Raw genomic sequence first — 20,584 nt, 5'->3', positions numbered from 1 at the left:
AATGGAAATAAGATTAAAATAATATAGGAATCTGTAGTGATTCAAAAAAAGAAATACAGAAGAATTCCGTACATAAAAGTATATTATTTTGAATTATCGACGTGACCGTCACCATATGGGTTAGATAGTGAGTGTATAGTCATGGAATATAACAACGAATATCAAAATCTGTTAGGGAATTTTGATGTGATACTAATACATGTATGATATTTGTATCCCCTTGGTTGTAAAATCATTAACTGACATTAGGACTATTTCTGTTAAAAAAACCCTGTTTTTCAGATAGTGTCAGCGTAGACAAAATACCTGTCAAATATGTCATACCCTATGGTGTAATTCGGTTGGAAATGTCACTATCCTGTTCTAGCGTCTTGTCTAATAATTCCCAGCGTATGAGATAGACTGTCGCAGGATATTAGGCACAGATCTTGGCACAGCAACTTGGACATACACTCAAAACACTACATTACTTTCAACGACATTTTGGGACTCACTACAATCACTACATTTCCAGAACATTCACAAACACAGAACACGACAGGGGTGGCAAAAGAGAATAAAAAAAGAATAAAAACAAAGGGACGTCATGTTTTTTGTTAGGATATATGGTATTATTACCCTTTAAATAAATTGTAAGATTATTGATTGGTTAAAAGCCAATGCATATGAAACTGTGCTCTAAAGTGTCACGGGTAGTATGAATCCATCTTACCCTGTTCCAACAGATGGTAGGGTCGACCATGACAGTTTGCGATCTTTGACAATAATAATACACATTTACGAGTTATGGCGAGTTTTCCGATTTTTTTATGTCCTCCTTTGCCACTGACCCACACAGACAACACACTAAGGACATAACACACTATGCCATGCCGCCATTTTGTGACATGCGCAGTGTATGCATTGGAGGCCCGCCATCTTTGTTTCTGTCTGGTTTGGCGTCAATGTGCTGTGCGTGTTGCGTTTGCTGCGAGCTAGATGTAAAGATAAGACACACATGTCGACAACGCGAAGTATTAGCACTGAAAATGTGTGTTTTTGCTGTAAAATGGAATTGACTGCTGAAACCTGAACATTTTCAGACACAGCAAATACGCCTAAGACATATATTCTAGGACAAAAAATGCAACTAGATACTCTATAAAACGGGTAAGACTACAATTTAGTGTTAGTGTTTACATTTAGACCGGCATTAGTGAGTGAGTGGGTATGGCTTTATGTCACTTTCAGCAATGTTGCAGCAACATTACGGTGGGGGACACCATAAATGGGCTTCAAACAGTATACCCATTCGGGGACTCGAACCCGGTCCTTCGGTGTGACAAACAAACACTTTAACCAGTAGGCTACCCAGAGATCCAGAAAGGTATTTGCATGTGAGTTTGTTATGATCATACATATGTTTACCTTATATGAGTGAGTGAGTGAGTGAGTTTAGTTTTATGGCGCTTTTAGCAATATTCCAGCACGATAATTGCGGGGGACACAAGAAATGGGCTTAACACATTGCACCCATGCGGGGAATCGAACCCGGGTTTTCGGCGTGTCAAGCGAACGCTTTAACCACTAGGTTATCCCAACGTCCCTATCGTTGTATATGAACTTGTTATATTTACAATAAAGAACAGATTCGAGGCTGGCTAAATATGTTGACGTTAGATGGAGTGAGTGAGTGGTTGTTACCGCCGCAGTCAGCAATGTTCCGGCTATGTGACGGCGTCTGTAACGTCGGACGGGGTCGTCCTGTCGCTGTTATAGTGTTAGATGTATATACGAAGGATAAAGATGATATAGAATATCCAAAGTTAATGTCCACATCAAGCTAGAAAATGTTAATAAGTTTGGCAACTGTTTTTTTACTGCAACTGTAATTTTGTTTTTACTGCAACTGTAATTTTGTTTTTACTGCAACTGTAAGTTTGTTTTCACTGCAACTGTAATTTGTTTTTTTACTGCAACTAATTTTGTTTTTACTGCAACTGTAATTTTGTTTTTACTCGCAACTGTAATTTTGTACTGCAACTTTGTTTTTACTGAAATTCAGCCATATAATGAATTTTGTTTTTTATTGTAATTTTTTTTTAAAATAAATTCATCAAAAACTAAAATTCAGCCAAGAAGAAACTGTGTTATGTGAACAAATATAAAACGTGAAACGGCTGTTTCCACTGTTACATTCGAATCCTTTAGTGTAGACCCCGAGTATATTGTAGTCTAACGGCCTATGCGTTTCTTTTTGTGAAGAGTATAGTCAAACATATGGCACATGTGTGATAGTGTACATGTACGTGTGTGGTGTACTCGAAACATGCACATTCCTTCTGTGGATGTATTCACGTGCATATACAGGAGACCTTGTGACATTGTTCCGTGTAGTATCTACTGCTGTAGTCGACTTAGGTCGCCGAAGTCGAATAACTAGCCGAACTAACTGAATACAAAGCCAAACAATGTGGACATTCACTCGAATGCAGTAAAAGCAAACTCTGAGGGTGTGAAACTAAATCTCTAAGTTCTCAACATTACCTGACAGACCTGAAATAAATATATACAGAGAATTAGGACAAACATATATATATATAAATAAACAAACACACGTACATGAACATAAACAAATGAATAAATCAGGATTCTAATATTGATCATAATGTTCCGCTCGCCTTCAGCCACTCTCTTGGTGCAATAACTGTTATAGACGCAATAGCTTTAGTTTTCGTTCATTTGAGATTCCTTGACTGACTGACTGACTGAGTTTGGTTTTACGCCGCTTTTAGCAATATTCCAGCAACATCACGGCGGGGGACACCAGAAATGGGCTTCACACATTGTACCCATGTGGGGATTCGAACCCGGGTCTTCGGCGTGACGAGATTCTTTGAGTGTGTATGAGTATGCGTGCGTGTGCCTGTGAGTGTTTTCGCAACATTAAGCTTTTACCTGAAAATGATGGAAAAATATATTGAACATACACGCATACGCACGCACGCACACATGCACATGTTTTCGAAACATTCTAACTGGATTGTTCTGAAATATAAAACCTTGTGGAATTCTCAAAGAAATGTCTTTGTGCGTTGGCTACAAAATCCATGCAAACATTACATAAACATGAATTGACAATTTATTATTCATTTAGATGTAACAGTGAAGCTGTTTGTTTATTGTGGGTAAACAAAAATGACGAGGAAACGGCCACCAATAGTCTGGACTTCGAAAGATCTGTGAAGCTAAACATGGCCAGACAATCTATACAAGGGAAGTAACTCCTCAGGTACTAGCTACTGAGTTTGCAAGGCCTACGTTTTCCAACGCTATCATTTAAAGTATTTCCCAAAATAGCATCACAGGGTGAAGATGGCAGTATGGTATACCTGAGACGTAACCCGACTATATTGTCTTCTGAAACGATCTATGAGGTGAGGTGAAATTGGGTTTAACGTCGTGCTTGAGAATATTTCGCTCATATGACGACGTGCATGCGTGTTTATGTGTATGTGCGGCTGTTTGTACTAGCCCAGACTGAAGCTGGTTTTATAGTGCTAGCCCACTGAGATACCATGCCGCAGTGAAGCAAGAATATTCCACTCAGACACATTATACTGACTCCGAGCCGACCAGTCCTTGTTGTACCCATTAATGCCGAGCGCCAGGCAGGGACCACATGTACCATATTTTAACGTCTTTGGTATGACGCGGCCGGGGATCGAACCCGCGACCTTCTGCTCTCCGGGCGGACGCTCTCACCACTACACCACGGAGGCGGTTGAAACGATGTATGAGCTTTACGGGGCAAACTTCAATTTTGTCATAATTACCACAAAAGGCTTTCTTTCTGACCCGTTAGGATATGAGTATGTATTCAAGCAAGCTTCCTGCTGACTAAGTTTAGAAACAATGTAAACTTCGGATGTAAACGTATGTCAGTCAATCACATAATTAGATGATCAAGTGAGTGCAGTGGAATGGTGTTTATCGTCGAGTTCCACTGACTTGCACTGGTCCGAACCGGTTCTGTCGTGCTAGCCCCCTAGGATACCACGTCGCAGTAAACGTGGATACCCCACCTTTGACTGAGCCCACTAGTCTGCTTCAAAGCCACTGAATCATATTATTTTCACTCCGCCAGCCCTTTCTGCAACGCAAAGATCCGTAAAGATGCGGGTTAGAATTGGTCTTCAGCAACCCATGCTTGTCTTAAGATGCGACTAACGGTTTGCTGACTGGGTTGACACATGTCATCGTATCCTAATAGTGTAGATCGATGATCATGCTGTTGATCACTGGATTGCCTGGCCCAGACTCGATTATTAACAAACCGCCGTTTTATAGCTGGAAATTGCTGACTGGCGTAAAACTACAAACAAAAAACAAATACAAATCTGTAACGCAAAAGCCCTAAAACCTAGTCCAGATTTTCCTCAAATTCTGATGTCCGCTCTCACTTGCTCTCAATTGCGCAGGTCGATGCTCATGCTGTTGATCACTGGATTGTCTGGTCCAGAATGGGTTATTTACAGACCGCCGCCATATAGCTGGAATATTGCTGAGTGTGGCTTAAAACTAAACTCACTCACTCTTAAATGGAGCTGTCTATTAATCAAATATTTCTGGAAATATCGTATTTTCATTCATCTTGTATGGTAGGTTAGAAACTCTATGATCACTGGTTTTGACACGTGTTACAAGCAGAGTAAGGTATGCTCATATATTCATGTCTTACATTTGATCACTGTTCCATAGAAAAAAACCCAGTCCCCCGGGCCGTATGTTATGCTCACTATCAGGACGGAATTTTTCAGCAAATCTTATCTCTTAGACTTAAAATAGCAAAGCGGCATAAATTCAACAACACATGTTTTAAGTTGTGCAGAACATTCTTGACATATTGCACCAATAACATGAAATGGGTTTCAGTGGGCGCGATCTGTTGGTGAGATAGTGAGGTACAGGTGAAGTACAGTCAATGACCGGCGGGACGCATACTGGTTACAGTACAGTGAGTGAGGGTGTGCCGGATACTGGTGTATAGTTACAGTACAGTGAAGGTATGCCAGATACTGGTGTATAGTTACAGTAAGTTAGGGTGGGCCAGATACTGGTGTATAGTTACAGTAAGTTAGGGTGGGCCAGATACTGGTGTATAGTTACAGTAAGTTAGGGTGGGCCCGATACTGGTGTATAGTTACAGTAAGTTAGGGTGGGCCCGATACTGGTGTATAGTTACAGTAAAGTTAGGTGGGCCCGATACTGGTGTATAGTTACAGTAAGTGGTAGGGTGGGCCAGATACTGGTGTATAGTTACAGTAAGTTAGGGTGGGCCCGATACTGGTGTATAGTTACAGTACAGTGAAGGTATGCCAGATACTGGTGTATAGTTACAGTAAGTTAGGGTGGGCCCGATACTGGTGTATAGTTACAGTACAGTGAAGGTATGCCAGATACTGGTGTATAGTTACAGTAAGTTAGGGTGGGCCCGATACTGGTGTATAGTTACAGTACAGTGAAGGTATGCCAGATACTGGTGTATAGTTACAGTAAGTTAGGGTGGGCCAGATACTGGTGTATAGTTACAGTAAGTTAGGGTGGGCCAGATACTGGTGTATAGTTACAGTAAGTTAGGGTGGGCCAGATACTGGTGTATAGTTACAGTAAGTTAGGGTGGGCCCGATACTGGTGTATAGTTACAGTACAGTGAAGGTATGCCAGATACTGGTGTATAGTTACAGTAAGTTAGGATGGGCAAGATACTGGTGTATAGTTACAGTAAATTAGGGTGGGACAGATACTGGTGTATAGTTTCAGTACAGTGAGGGTGTATATAGTTTAGAAAATGGTCTATAGTTACAGTATTGTTAGCGCAGGCTGGCCAGATTCTGGTGTATATATACTGTACAGTTTGGCTGGAGTACAGGTAAGTTTACATTTATTTATTGCTTCTGTTTTAGCACATAATTGATGATTCAAGGTACGTTTTACAATCCAAACTATGCCGTTTTTATTAGTTTATGTCAGTATTATCAGCGGCACGTCCGACGATAGATTGAGAGGTGATAAACTACATCATTAAACTGCCTGTGTACCTTGGATTCGACTTCAGTTTTTTAATTGATTCTCTTGAGTGGGACTTCACTTAAAACGACGAGGTTTCGTTATCAGAGCAATCTTTCGGTGGGTGAGTTGTTTTGTAATACTGTTGTCAAAACTGTTCTTAGGTAAACAGTATGCACATGATGCACCCACTTTCTGTAGACACAACCTCGTGCACCGGGACTGGCTTTTTTTGTGTGGCGAGGAACGCCGCCGACCGCGTGAGTCGTGGCTGATGCACGCAGCCTCTGATTGTAGAGCGGCACAGCTTACAAACTCTTTAGCTCTTTCCGTACCATGCTAACATCGACTCTGCCCTTCCATACATGTGAATATTGGCGTCCCGTGACAAGGGGAATGGTAAAAAATTAAAAGAACCGTTACATCTTTTATGACACAGTTAGAATATTGGGAACAGCAAACATATAGGATACAGTTATGGGGAGTTATGGTGCTTTTAGGTAGTGTGTGAAATAAGCCAGACATCAGGGCTGGTAACTTCAAAATATTGCCAGCCTAAAATGGATTTAACCAGACCAAAACAATCCAAAGAAATGTACTCAGATGTATGAAACATGTTATCTAAAATTTTTACCAGACCATTGGGCTGGGTAGGTGTAAATTTAGACCGTCCGTCAGAAATCTAGCCCGTCTCGGGAAGTCGAACGGAGCTCATTTCATACACTGTTTTAGGTACACTTGTGTTTGTTTGTTTGTTTGTTTGTTCTTTAAGGCAGAACTCAGCAATATTCCAGCTAAATGGCACCGGACTGTAAATATTCGAGTCTGGACCAGACAATGCAGTGATCAATAGCATGAACATAGACCTACGTAATTTGGATACGATGACAAGACATGACCATTGAAACTCGAATGAAAATGAAGTGTGCAAGACCCCCACCCAACCCCTCACCCGTTTTCTCAAAAACCTGTATCCACCCCTGACAAGTGTTAACCAAGTCAGCGAGTCCGACCACCCGATCCCGTTAGTCGCCTCTTACGATAAGCATGGGTTACTGAAGACCAACTCTAACCCGAATCTTCACGGTTCTCATAACTCGGTGTGTCACTTCCGCTAATTCAGGAAGTGCTGATGTTTTGATCGTTGATATTTGTTTATTGTATAACGTTACACTTAGAATATTCTAGCTATATAACCGTGGCCTCACTTGCGGATCTGGGCCTCCTTTCACAAAACACTAAGGTGATCGTAAGTCATTTAGGTAACCTTAAGGCAATGTTAAAGAATGGGAGTTAAGGTTGACCTTAGTAAAGGTTGCTCGTGAAAGGAGCCCCTGGATACTAGGAGCATCCCCTCCTCGTTATTTCCTTACGTCCATAATAAGAACTGCCGAGCCAAAGCAAGAATGCACTTAAAAATCTAACTTGACCAAACTTTTACTAACGTACAATAAAACAGTAACCAGAACTAATGTACTATATGAACAGTGCTGTTCCTTTGTGATGTCGTGTACGGTATTTTCATACGGGATGGTAAATATACGTCAATAATCGCTCAGTGCCAAAAGAGTTTCCGCTGTTCGTAAAAGACAAAATCACGGTGAAAATTATACGATTTCTAGCTAAAAACCAATGGCACCGTTTGTTCGCGAAAAAGGAAGCATGTCATGCTCTACAGACAACTGTGAAAGGCCCAACAATGATGAAGCGCTTAACTGTGAGACAACCAAAGCCCAGAATCACTTATCAAATGAATATTGCTTCTAAGCCTTGACCATCGGATAAATGCACATAAACTGACGCACAAAAGAAACTACACACCTGTTTGTTTGGGATCATGTTTCGAAAAGCAATGAAAATATGTTAGAGCGTGTTTTGATTGTGACTATACTTCACGAACATTTCATACATGTATTTACTTTTTTTAAATTATTCCTAAAACACATGTATTCTTTCTTTTGTACGTCAGTATGAGCCGCGTTCGTGAAAGTTCCCCGCAGACCAGCAAACACTACTCACCCTGTAGGACTCCATTGCATCCCTGGAAAGAGAAGAAAAAATATTGCATTTGAAACATGTCGGGAAGGAATGCCTGTTCAGTACTTACATTGCTAGCATACACAAAAAAATTCTGTGAGAGTTTGTCGGAGCCAATTATATTTGTAACTGTTGCAATGCACGCATATTTGCAGTGCATTCCTGTATGTACATTTACAGTGGCAGTGGCTTCGTGTTGTACTAACATTATTTTTTGTGGAATTGCAGCATCATGTAAACTATGAATACTTGACATGATCTGGATAAGATGGAATTATTCACGAATTTTCCAGCAGATGTTTACGTCTTGTAGCTGGACATGTTTCATACTCATAATTTTAAGGCTAACTTCAATTGTCATTTTGTTTCTAACATTCAAATACTGACATACGTTTTTTGTGCATGAGGCGAATATAATGGTTCACACATTGACAGAACGTGATGTTGCGTTTTCATTTGAATTTGTTAATGCATTGTGCACATGTATAACTTTGTAAACATGGATCTGTGGACGTGTGACGAGGTGAGCGAGCATCAGAAGACAAATTGGAACATGTTGTCCAACAAAAATCACGAGTAGACAAATCAGGGTATGTTACTTTGCAAACAGCATGTGTAGTCATGAATGGTACCTAGCAAATACCACCAATGGACAAATCAGGGTATATTACTCAGCATAAGCACAAATGGACGTATCGGGATTTGTTACCCGACGAATACCACAAATAGACAAATCGGGTATTTTACCTTCCAAATAGCAAAAGTAGAAATATTGTAACATGTTATATTGCAAATAACACAAGTAGACAATTTCGGGCATGTTACCCAGCAAATACCCCAGTAGACAAATCGGGACATGTTGCCCAGCAAATACCACCAGTAGACAAATCGGGACATTTTGCCCAGCAAATACCACCAGTAGACAAATCAGGGCATGTTGCCCAGCAAATACCACCATTAGACAAATCAGGGCATTTTGCCAAGCAAATACCACCAGTAGACAAATCAGGGCATGTTGCCCAGCAAATAACACCAGTAGACAAATCGGGGCATGTTGCCCAGCAAATACCACCAGTAGACAAATCGGGGCATGTTACCCAGCAAATACCACCAGTAGACAAATCGGGGCATGTTGCCCAGCAAATACCACCAGTAGACAAATCCAGGGTATGTTGCCCAGCAAATACCACCAGTAGACAAATCGGGGCATGTTGCCCAGCAAATACCACCAGTAGACACATCAGGGCATGTTGCCCAGCAAATAAAACCAGTAGACAAATCGGGGCATGTTACCCAGCAAATACCACCAGTAGACAAATCGGGGCATGTTGCCCAGCAAATACCACCAGTAGACAAATCGGGGCATGTTGCCCAGCAAATACCACCAATAGACAAATCGGGGCATGTTACCCAGCAAATACCACCAGTAGACAAATCAGGGCATGTTGCCCAGCAAATACCACCAGTAGACAAATCAGGGCATGTTACCCAGCAAATACCACCAGTAGACAAATCGGGGCATGTTACCCAGCAAATACCACCAGTAGACAAATCGGGGCATGTTGCCCAGCAAATACCACCAGTAGACAAATCAGGGCATGTTACCCAGCAAACACCAGCAGTAGACAAATCGGGACATGTTGCAAATACCACCAGTAGACCCAGCAAATACTAGCAAATATCACCAGTAGACAAATCAGGGCATGTTGCCCAGCAAATATGTTCAGGGCATGTTATCCAGCAAATAGCAAGTAGACCAGGGCATGTTGCCCAACAAAACCACCAGAAGACAAATCGGGGCATGTTACCCAGCAAATATCACCAGTAGTAGACAAAAATCAGGGCATGTTGCCCAGCAAATACCACCAGTAGACAAATCGGGGCATGTTGCCCAGCAAATACCACCAGTAGACAATCCGGGGCATGTTGGGTAGCATGTTGCCCAGCAAATACCACCAGTAGACAAATCGGGGCATGTTACCCAGCAAATACCACCAGTAGACAAATCGGGGCATGTTGCCCAGCAAATACCACCAGTAGACAAATCGGGGCATGTTGCCCAGCAAATACCACCAGTAGACAAATCAGGGCATGGCATGTTACCGAGCAAATACCACCAGACAAATACCACCATTAGAAAAATCAGGGCATGTTACCCAGCAAATACTACCAGTAGACAAATCGGGGCATGTTATTCAGCAAACACCAGCAGTAGACAAATCGGGGCATGGTACCCAGCAAACACAAAGAGTAGACACATCGGGGCATGGTAATCAGCTACAAATCGGAGGTATCATTCTGGAAATAACATTTGTCAGGGCATGTTATCACACACTGGAGCATGTTGTCTTGTAAAGAGAATGATCAGACACATTTCCTGACAAACAATTAAAGTAAATAAATTGGCTGTCTATAATCCAGTATGGAAGTCAATAAATTTGACAATACATGTGACAAGTCCTTAACGAAAGTAACATCCCCGGATTAACTATTAATCCACCTGTGATTTAAAGACGGTTAATCCTGTACACGATTGACATTGACCAGGTAAACACTCCGCATTCACAACTATACATCACGCTGTAATGTAAGGTCAGTTAACACGACGATGTTTTCACCTGTCTCGCAGGGATGACTAAATATTCATGACATACAGCTAGGGGAGGAACAAAGCCTGACAAAGTGTACAAGGAAGTGTGAAGACGTGATTTCTTTTTATTTCTGAATCATTCCGGCAGTACACCTGCACACAAGCAGTCCTAGCAACAGGTCGAACCAAAACATCCAAGCTAATGATTGATGGTGTCTTAAAGTCAACATACATGACCACGAAAACAATTTCGTTTTAAAGGTGGGCGTGTACATTCGTGCGTTTGGTTTTAAGGGTGGAAAGAAGGTGTTGTTTGTTGAGATTTGACGTCATGGCGTGATCTGCAGTCTCGGACGTCATAACGGGTACCGATCTTCCATGACGTGATCTGCAGTCTCGAACGTCATGGACCGCCTCCGTGGTGTAGTGGTTAGAGCGTCCGCCCGAAGAGCGGAAGGTCGCAGGTTCGATCCCCAGACCGCGTCATACCAAAAGACGTTAAAATATGGTACTTGTTGGTCCCTGCCTGGCGCTCGGCATTAATGGGTACAACAAGGACTGGTCGGCTCGGAGTCAGTATAATGTGTCTGAGTGGTGTATTCATGCTTCATTGCGGCATGGTATCTCAGTGGGCTAGCACTATAAAACCAGCTTCAGTCTGGGCTAGTACAAGCAGCCGCAGATACACATACACACGCATGCACGTCGTCATATGAGCGAAATATTCTCAAGCACGACGTTAAACCCAATTTCACCTCACCTCACCTCGAACGTCATGGCGGGAATCTGATCTTCCATGACGTGACCCGCAGTCTCGGACGTCATGGCGACTGTCTGATCTTCCATGACGGATCTGCAGTCATGACGTGATTTGCTGTCTCGTACGTAATGGCGGGAATCTGATCATGCAAGACGTGATCTCAAGCCTCGGACCTCATGGTGGGATCTTCTGCTCTTCCACGGCGTGATCTGCTGTCTCGGACATAATGGCGGGTACCGAGCTTCCATGACGTGATCTGCTGTCTCGGACATAATGGCGGATACCGAGCTTCCATGACGTGATCTGCTGTCTCGGACGTCATGGAGGTACCGAGCTTCCATGACGTGATCTGCTGTCTCGGACATAATGGCGGATACCGAGCTTCCATGACGTGATCTGCTGTCTCGGACGTCATGGCGGATACCGAGCTTCCATGACGTTATCTGCTGTCTCGGACATAATTGGCGGGTACCGAGCTTCCATGACGTGATCTGCTGTCTCGGACGTCATGGCGGGTACTGATCTTGCAAAACGTGTCCCGCAGCCTCGGACGCCATGACGGGTACCGATCTTCATGACGGGATCTGTTGTCCCGGACGTCAAGTACCCATTCCTCCATACCCCGGCCTTCTCCCATCCATAGTTGTGAGTCACCGTTACCAGAGTCCGAGTTCAGTCCTCAGGTTAGCCACCACTGGTTTGCCTGGTCCATGCTCATGCACAATTCGTGGGGGTCATACTGACCCTTTACTGAAACATGCAAGATCCCAGTAGGACCTCCAGGCTGATCAGACAAACAAAACAACACACGCCGTTGAGTTTAAGATGTTTACTCAACACTGAAGTCCTTGACTCCTTTTTTTCCTGACAACGACTGTTTCTTGTAGACGTGTATTTGTTTTCAATTCGTATGCGCTGTCAAACGCTGTTGTACAGAGATGTCAAGCCCAAATTCGAGATTGAAGTGACCTTGCTCTGTTTCATTACCACTCCAGCTATACAGCTATATCTTTACAAGTGTCGCCTGTCATTTTGAGACAACGCTGGGCCTTGTGGGAATTTTTAATGCTTTTAACAACATATAAATCAAATCGTACTCACAACCCAGTGCATGTTTATGCTACTGTTCCAAGCAACGGTGAAGTACCTAACGCTTATTCGCTTACTTTTGAAATAAAACAATCACATGAACTGTATTTCATGCAAGGTTAGGAGCATAACTTGCGAGACACTTTTATATAACGTTAACATTTAACTTCACCATCACAGCTTGAGTAGATGCAGGTTAGAATAGATTGGTTGGTTGGCTTGTTGTTTAACACCGCACTCAGCAATATTCCAGCTATAAGGCAGCGGTCTGTAAATAATCGATTCTGGACCAACAGAATGAGCATCGATCGACGTAATTGGGATACGATGACATATGTCAAACAAGTCAGCGATCCTGACCACCCGATCCCGGTAGTCGCCTCTTACGACAAGCATGGGTTGCCATACATGGTTAGAAAGATCAATTTAGTAACAAGCGACGGGTGGACTGACTGAATGAGTTTCTTTAGAAAAATAATAGCAATATTGTAGCAACATCACGGCGGGACAAACAGGATCGTGTAGTCAGACTCACCGACTAAGTGGATGCATCCCGTCGTATTCAATTACGTAGGTCGACGCTCACGATATCAATCACTGGATTGTCTGGTCAGATTCGATTATTTACAATCGCTGTCATATAGCTGGAACACGATGTCACGTGTCAATAAAGTCAGCGAGCCTGAGCCTCTTACGTCACACATGGGTTGCAAGACCAATTCTAACCCGAATCTCCACGGGCCAATCTATACGAATATCAGGATATATATGGCTGAAAACAGCAAAGACACAAGCAAGCACAGCATCAACATCAAGAATAACGACACTCTTTATCTTTTTTCATTGTGGATAATAGTGTAATGAAGACACATTTAAACTCATTTAAACTTCGCAAAAGGTGTAGATGTGCAGCCTTGGTCTCGTCGCCATATGGCTGAAACAATAGCGCCATGACGTCAAACTTCAACTCAACACTTTACGGTGTATCAAGAACAACGCAATGCCTGTGTATAAACTTTCAAAAATGTGTTCACACCATAAACACAAAGCTAAAGATTCATGTCATATTGTTAGGCCATAACATGTTAAGGTTTGTGGTGACCAGTTAAACCACATTATCATCTAAATTGTGGAAAAATCCTTATACCCCCTGTAAAGTTTATTGTACGTAATTTACACAAAGAACCGTTTGTTTGGGCCCTTGAGCGTTTAATGAAAGTATAACTTTGAAGGTTGAAATGAAAGGAAGTTGAAAGTTGTCGTAGATATCAGATAAACATATACTTCCATTGTCAGCTCGCAGTTCATATATGAAAGTACTACCATAAACCATATAGTAACAACACATTTATGAACACACAACTATCAAAACGTCGGCGGGGGGTGAAGCCATCTGTGCTAAGGAAACTAATGTCACTAATCAAATTTTCCTAGTCACATTTAGTTTCTATGTTTGTACATTCTTAGGGAAACATCGTACCATCTTCGTTGTTAGGCCTGGCGATATGTAGCTTACGTGTGCAAGTGCCTTTGAAACTAGTTTCACAGTAGCACGCAACACCTCAAACCGTAACAGCTCTTTTCGAACACAAAGCTAGTACAAAATCCGCATTATACGAAGCCAAATAAACTGCAGAAACTATCGTCTTCACAAATCGAAGTTTTTCTAGTCAACTTTTACTTAGACAGATTGTTCTTAAGGAAATATGTAACATCTTCGTTGGTAGCCCTGGCGATATGCAGGTTTGGACCTAATTTCAATATTATGCATGTAATGATAATGTCAGTTAATGCCAAATGATAAGCATTTGATATAAATGTTTTAAGTTATTGGGATAATGCATAATGATGCATATTTTGTCGTACACGTGGTAAAATTTTGAATATGTTTCAACTCCAAACATTTTAAAACTCTCATCACGTTATGTATTAAACATGTTAAACGAGTTTAGATCATGGGGTCAAGCGGTGTTGTGTTTAGGTGGTGTTTAAGCTGTTAGACGATCGCTAATTTCGTGTGTTTAGACCCTAAACGGATTTAGATTACGCACACAAATGTGTATTTCGTTTTGGACTTGAACACATTTTAAACATGTTTTCACCTAGACATATCTTCTGTGTGTTCACGGGGCGGTGGGGTAGTCTAGTGGTTAAAGCGTTCGCTCGTCACGCCGAAGACCCGGGTTCGATTCCCCACATGGGTACAATGTGTGAAGCCCATTTCTGGTGTCCCCCGCCGTGATATTGCTGGAATATTGTTAAAAGTGGCGTAAAACCATACTCACTCACTCACTCTGTGTGTTCACAACCTAAACCATAAAGCACTGTGTGTAAAGGATATAATATAGCTCGTCCAGAAAAGTCCCGTATAATACAAAATATTATGGATGTCAACTTCTTCTTTGTTGTATATACAACGTTTCAGGGATATTCCCTGCCCCTTGGTGAGGTGTAACCAGTGGTAAACGTTGGTCGTCACGCCGAAGACCCGGGTTCGATTGCATGGGCACAGTTGAGCCCATTCTGGTGTCTCCCGCCTGCTATTGCTGTAATATACGGCATAAAACCATACTCAACTTCTATTTGTCAGGTGACGTGGTGTATGCAATAAAAGTTGACATCCTCTATTTTGTCTTAGAATACCGAGTTCTATATGGCACTCAAGAACCACATGAGAATAGCCCCGTTTCACATACCCAAGAGCAGAGGTTAATAATCGTATATTTCTATTCCATCCTCACCCCTTTTCAGCCTTGAGGGATTTGGAGTTTCTTTATATTTCAGAGCTGTCTTAGAACTGTTATTCCATGACCACATTTATAACTAAAGTCGTATATTTTTGGGAGTATAGTTTGTCGGTAACAGTCATTTTATAGACTCAAGAACAGAGGTTAATAATCATTCATTTCCATTTCCTCGTCGCCACTTTTCAGCCCTGAGGGAGTTTGAGGTTTCTTAACATCACAGAACTCACTTAGAATTGTTGTCACATGACCTTATACATGATAGGTTTATATTTTGTGAGTATAGCTTGTATATGGGTAATACCCCATAAAGTACTGTGTTCTGTTAGGGATGGTGGGGCAGCCTAGTGGTTAAAACTGTTCGCTTGTCACGCCGAAGGCCCGGGCTCGATACCTTGCATGGGTACAATGCGTGAAGCCCATTTCTGGTGACCCGCCGTGATTTTGCATGAATATTGCTAAAAGCGGCGTAAAACCCAACTCTCTCACTACTGTGTCCTGTTGGAAGGACGGGGTATGCCTGTCTTTTCAATGTGTACCAGCGTGACCGACCTCCGCCCAATGTTCACGACTCAAGTGTCAACCATTACATGACGGTATATCTCTCCGCCGTGTAGCGGTCTTCACCAGGCCACCAGGAGAAGGCCCTCCACAGGGAAGATATGACTGAAAGCCTCCAATAAGCCACATGCCGAGGGCTATAGTGTTGACTGATTCACATCATCAACATCTGAATGGTTTTAAGACATGATATGATCGTCTGTACATGGACGGAAGGGTTGATGATTTGTTGTATGGGCGTGTGGGAACATCTGATGGTATAGTGAGCGTGTTAGAGTCTTCTTGCTGTGAGTGAGTTAGTTTAGTTTTACACCGCACTCAGCAATATTCCAGCTATATGGCGGTGGTCTGTAAATAATCGAGTCTGGACCAGACAATCCAGTCATCAACAGCATGAGCACCGATCTGCGCAATTGGGAACCGATGACATGTGTCAACCTAGTCAGCGAGCCTGATCACCCGATCCCGTTAGTCGCCTTTTACGACAAGCATAGTCGCCTTTTATGACAAGAATGGGTTGCTGAAGACCTATTCTACCCCGGATCTTCACGGGTCGAGTCTTCTTGCAATTAGATGCTTTATGGAGTTGTACGAGAGTATGTTAGCCCTCCAGGCTTGTGTAACTGCCGGTAGGGCAGGATACGCTCACCTTTTTCGCGAACACCTGGTATCATCACTATTTCATAGTGTTTCATAAACACATACTCTGTCATCGTATCGCATGGTGACAATCACTGGATTGTCTGGTTCAGAGCCGATTTGTTTACAAACAACATCATACAGCTGTAATACTACTGAAACAAATATCTGCTCATGATATATATGTAGTCATAATTGTACAATCGACTTTTGGCAGAGATTTCATATGAATGTGGAAAGGGTTTTGTCGCTTCTATTTACTCTATGGTGATGTTGTCCATGAACCTACCCGAGTTAGTGAGTAGGGTAGATTGCTACCCTACGTTGATGCAGATTGCAAATGTGTTAGCTGAACTGAGTAATGAGTTACCCGGCGACCCTGCTGTTTGTAAACGTGACCCAGTAATGCCTTACCCCAGGGTAATGCAGACTGCACGTTTGATCGCCTCCCAGCAATGGGATTATGTATGTAACTATGCTGTGAGTATGCACACCTACATTTGACATCACCACACTGTAACATATTAGTGACTCACACTCGTAGATACGACTTCACCGGTTTGTAAAACATTGTGTGGAGATTCACACATGTACATAAGACTTCACCAGTTTGTAAAACATTGTGTGGAGATTCACACCCGTACATTAGTGGGTAGACTCACACTCGTAGATACGACTTTACCAGTTTGTAAAACATTGTGTGGAGATTCACACCCGTACATTAGTGGGTAGACTCACACTCGTAGATACGACTTTACCAGTTTGTAAAACATTGTGTGGATATTCACACCCGTACATTAGTGGGTAGACTCACACTCGTAGATACGACTATACCAGTTTGTAAAACATTGTATGGATATTCACACATGTACATAAGACTTCACCAGTTTGTAAAACATTGTGTGGAGATTCACACACGTCCATAAGGCTTCACCAGTTTGTAAAACATTGTGTGGAGATTCACACATGTACATAAGACTTCACCAGTTTGTAAAACATTGTGTGGAGATTCACACTACACACTAAAACATTGTGTGGAGTCACACATGTACGACTTCACCAGTTTGTAAAACATTGTATGGAGATTCACACATGTACATTAGTGGGTAGACTCACGCTCGTAGATACGACTTTACCAGTTTGTAAAACATTGTGTGGAGATTCACACCCGTACATTAGTGGGTAGACTCACACTCGTAGATACGACTTTACCAGTTTGTAAAACATTGTGTGGAGATTCACACCTGTACATTAGTGGGTAGACTCACACTCGTAGACACGACTTCACCAGTTTGTAAAACATTGTATGGAGATTCACACTTGTACATTAGTGGGTAGACTCACACTCGTAGATACGACTTCACCAGTTTGTAAACCAGTTTGTACAAACACCAGTTTGTAAAACATTGTATGGAGATTCACACTTGTACATTAGTGGGTAGACTCACACTCGTACATAAGACTTCACCAGTTTGTAAAACATTGTATGGAGATTCACACATGTACATAAGACTTCACCAGTTTGTAAAACATTGTATGGAGATTCACACATGTACATTAGTTGGGAGATACACACATACATATCAGACTTCACCAGCTGGTAAAACATTGTATGGAGATTCACACATGTACATTAGTTGGGAGATACACACATACATAAGACTTCACCAGCTGGTAAAACATTGGATGGAAATTCACACCCGTACATTAGTGGGTAGACTCACACACGTACATCAGACTTTACCAGTTTGTAAAACATTGTGTGGAGATTCACACATGTACATAAGACTTCACCGGTTTGTAAAACATTATGTGGAGATTCACACATGTACATAAGACTTCACCAGTTTGTAAAACATTGTGTGGAGATTCACACATGTACATAAGACTTCTCCAGTTTGTAAAACATTGTATGGATATTCACACATGTACATAAGACTTCTCCAGTTTGTAAGACATTGTATGGATATTCACACACATACATTAGTTGGGAGATACACACATACATAAGACTTCACCAGCTGGTAAAACATTGGCAGGGAGGCTCACACACTCCAGATGATTTCACCACGACATAACACGTCGGTTTTGGAGACTCGAACACATTTCGATATTCGTTTCAGCAAAAAAATGATCACGCTTCAGACTGTTCAAATAAAAAAGAAAACCATCGACTGCCACAAAAAATATAACTTTAGAGTTTTTATTTGTAAAACACATTCAGTGTCGTAGAATTTACTTTTTAAAAAATGTGATTTTGCAGATGTGGCTGGAACAATATTTATTCTCCATACAAAATCCCAAGGCCCCCGTCCCTCGAATATCAGTCCTCTATAGCCTACTGGGAGGCTATCAATCATTTAGCTGTGCTGAAGTCGTTGCCTGCAGGGCCTCTACACGACCGAGAGATGTACTATCATGTAATGGGTGACACTTGTGTCGACAACATAGGGCGGTTTATTTCAGTTAAACAGACCTGTAAAAACAACATGCTGTAAAAATACCCTAGCTCCCTCTAAATGTCGCTTCTCTCCTTCTTTAAGAGAAAGAAACTGTATATCTTGAAGACCTGACAGAAACATATTCCCTTTCAACCAAAACAACCTGTCTCACTTCTTATGATCTGTAAGTAATTCATAGTATAGAAAATAGGGGAAATGGCGGTTTATCACTGAGTCTGATTTACTGAAAATGAAATATAACAACTTTTCGTGTTTTTCTAAAGTTCCAGAAATGTCATTGCATTTTCTGGGACAATAAACGTGTCTGAAAAAGCTTTTTCCCTACCAGGGAAGAAATAAAAAACTATACAACTGAAATCACGAAAGGAGTTTTGTTATTTCGTCCTGGCAACGAAAACACGCCAAATAGGTTGAAGACCTGGAACGTTCCTGTTGCTAAACTTGAAGGAACATTGCTGTGCCTCGAAAACATTCCATCTCTACCTAAAGTTTGGGAGAAAACAAGCGGTATTTGGCAAACTGTCCGACTGCTGTCTTTAAAAATACAAAATGAAGAGTAGAACACAAGAAGGAAGGAAACTAGAAAAACAGAAAGTGTCAAATAAAGTGAATGGTAAAAAGAAGTTAATTGAGCAGACTTGTAGATGGTGCAGACTGTGGAATCACCCAAAGCTTTCGCTGGGGACTGGAGTCGGTTTAGATGCTGCTTGTAGGGTTTGACGTGTCATGTGCTTCACCATTGTGTGGCCTCACGAACAGGGTCCGTTCCCACTAAATAATCTTAGCACTATGATCGTAAGTCTTATCGTAACTGTAAATAGAAGCGACAGAGCCCTTTCAGCATCCCTAAGAAGTAAAACCTGTGAGTCAGTCTTCCATTCTGTTTATATCATGAGAATGTATTTGTTTCAGCAGTATATCAGTGTACGACGTGGTTTGTAAACAACTGAGCCTGGACCAGACAATCTAGTGATTGACACCATGGTAGAGTATGTGTTAATGAATCACTATCAAATAGTGATGATACCAGGTATTCGAAAAAAAAATTGAGCGTATCCTGCCCCGCTTTCATAAACATAAGCAATGTCTAGTCAATTACTCACCTGAAAAAAACTCGGTAATGTATGCTACAAGTCAACATAGGGAATTGCATCGGACATCACTTTCTTTACTGTCGTAGTTCTAAGATCGCTCAATGGAACAGAGCCAAGGACTGCGTAACATCCTAGCTTTAACACAAACTGATAACCATCGCTCTGTTGAACGGGAACTCCTGAACTGCTAACAACAAACTGCAACAATTTTCCATCTCACCTCAGAACAGATCCAGATTTAGCTGTTTTTAAATCAAATCTAAAGACTTGTCTCCTTACTGAAGCATTTGAAATATATGTGATATCACTACCATTTTAGAACCAAAGCTCCTATACACGTACTTGGATGAAGGATGGATGGATGGATGGATGGTTATTGGGTGGATGGTTGGTTGGATGGATGGATGGTTGGACGTATGGTTGGGTGGATGGATTGATTGATGGATGGATGGATGTTTGGATGGATGGATGGATCGACATGACGGGTTACCGTTCAGCGCTGAGTTTACCCCCTTACTTAAACATAGGCTGGTGATTACTGCAGTGAAAAATACACGTGT

At 41.9% G+C, this 20,584-nt stretch overlaps 1 protein-coding gene across 3 annotated transcripts in view; it reads right to left on the bottom strand.

The window, feature by feature from the left end:
- The window catches only part of LOC124290308 (cartilage matrix protein-like), a 57,717-nt gene that overhangs the window by 12,668 nt on the left and 24,465 nt on the right, over positions 1-20,584 (bottom strand). Inside the window, exons 2-3 of one of the 3 annotated variants that reach the window (XM_046727020.1) lie at positions 8,068-8,089; positions 2,527-2,535 (exon numbers count right to left, since the gene is read on the bottom strand). In XM_046727020.1, coding sequence (XP_046582976.1) covers positions 2,527-2,535; positions 8,068-8,089 — 31 coding nt within the window. Of the gene's footprint in view, positions 1-2,526; positions 2,536-8,067; positions 8,090-20,514; positions 20,525-20,584 lie in introns of those variants that run through there. The other 2 variants (XM_046727022.1, XM_046727021.1) reach the window with 2 other exon arrangements.

This window comes from Haliotis rubra, unplaced genomic scaffold (assembly GCF_003918875.1).
Source record: "Haliotis rubra isolate DU_JTF1 unplaced genomic scaffold, ASM391887v1 Scf461, whole genome shotgun sequence".
Lineage (NCBI taxonomy): Eukaryota > Metazoa > Mollusca > Gastropoda > Lepetellida > Haliotidae > Haliotis > Haliotis rubra.
Note: the sequence above shows the minus strand (reverse complement) of the source record. Positions and strands in the feature narration are given on the sequence as shown.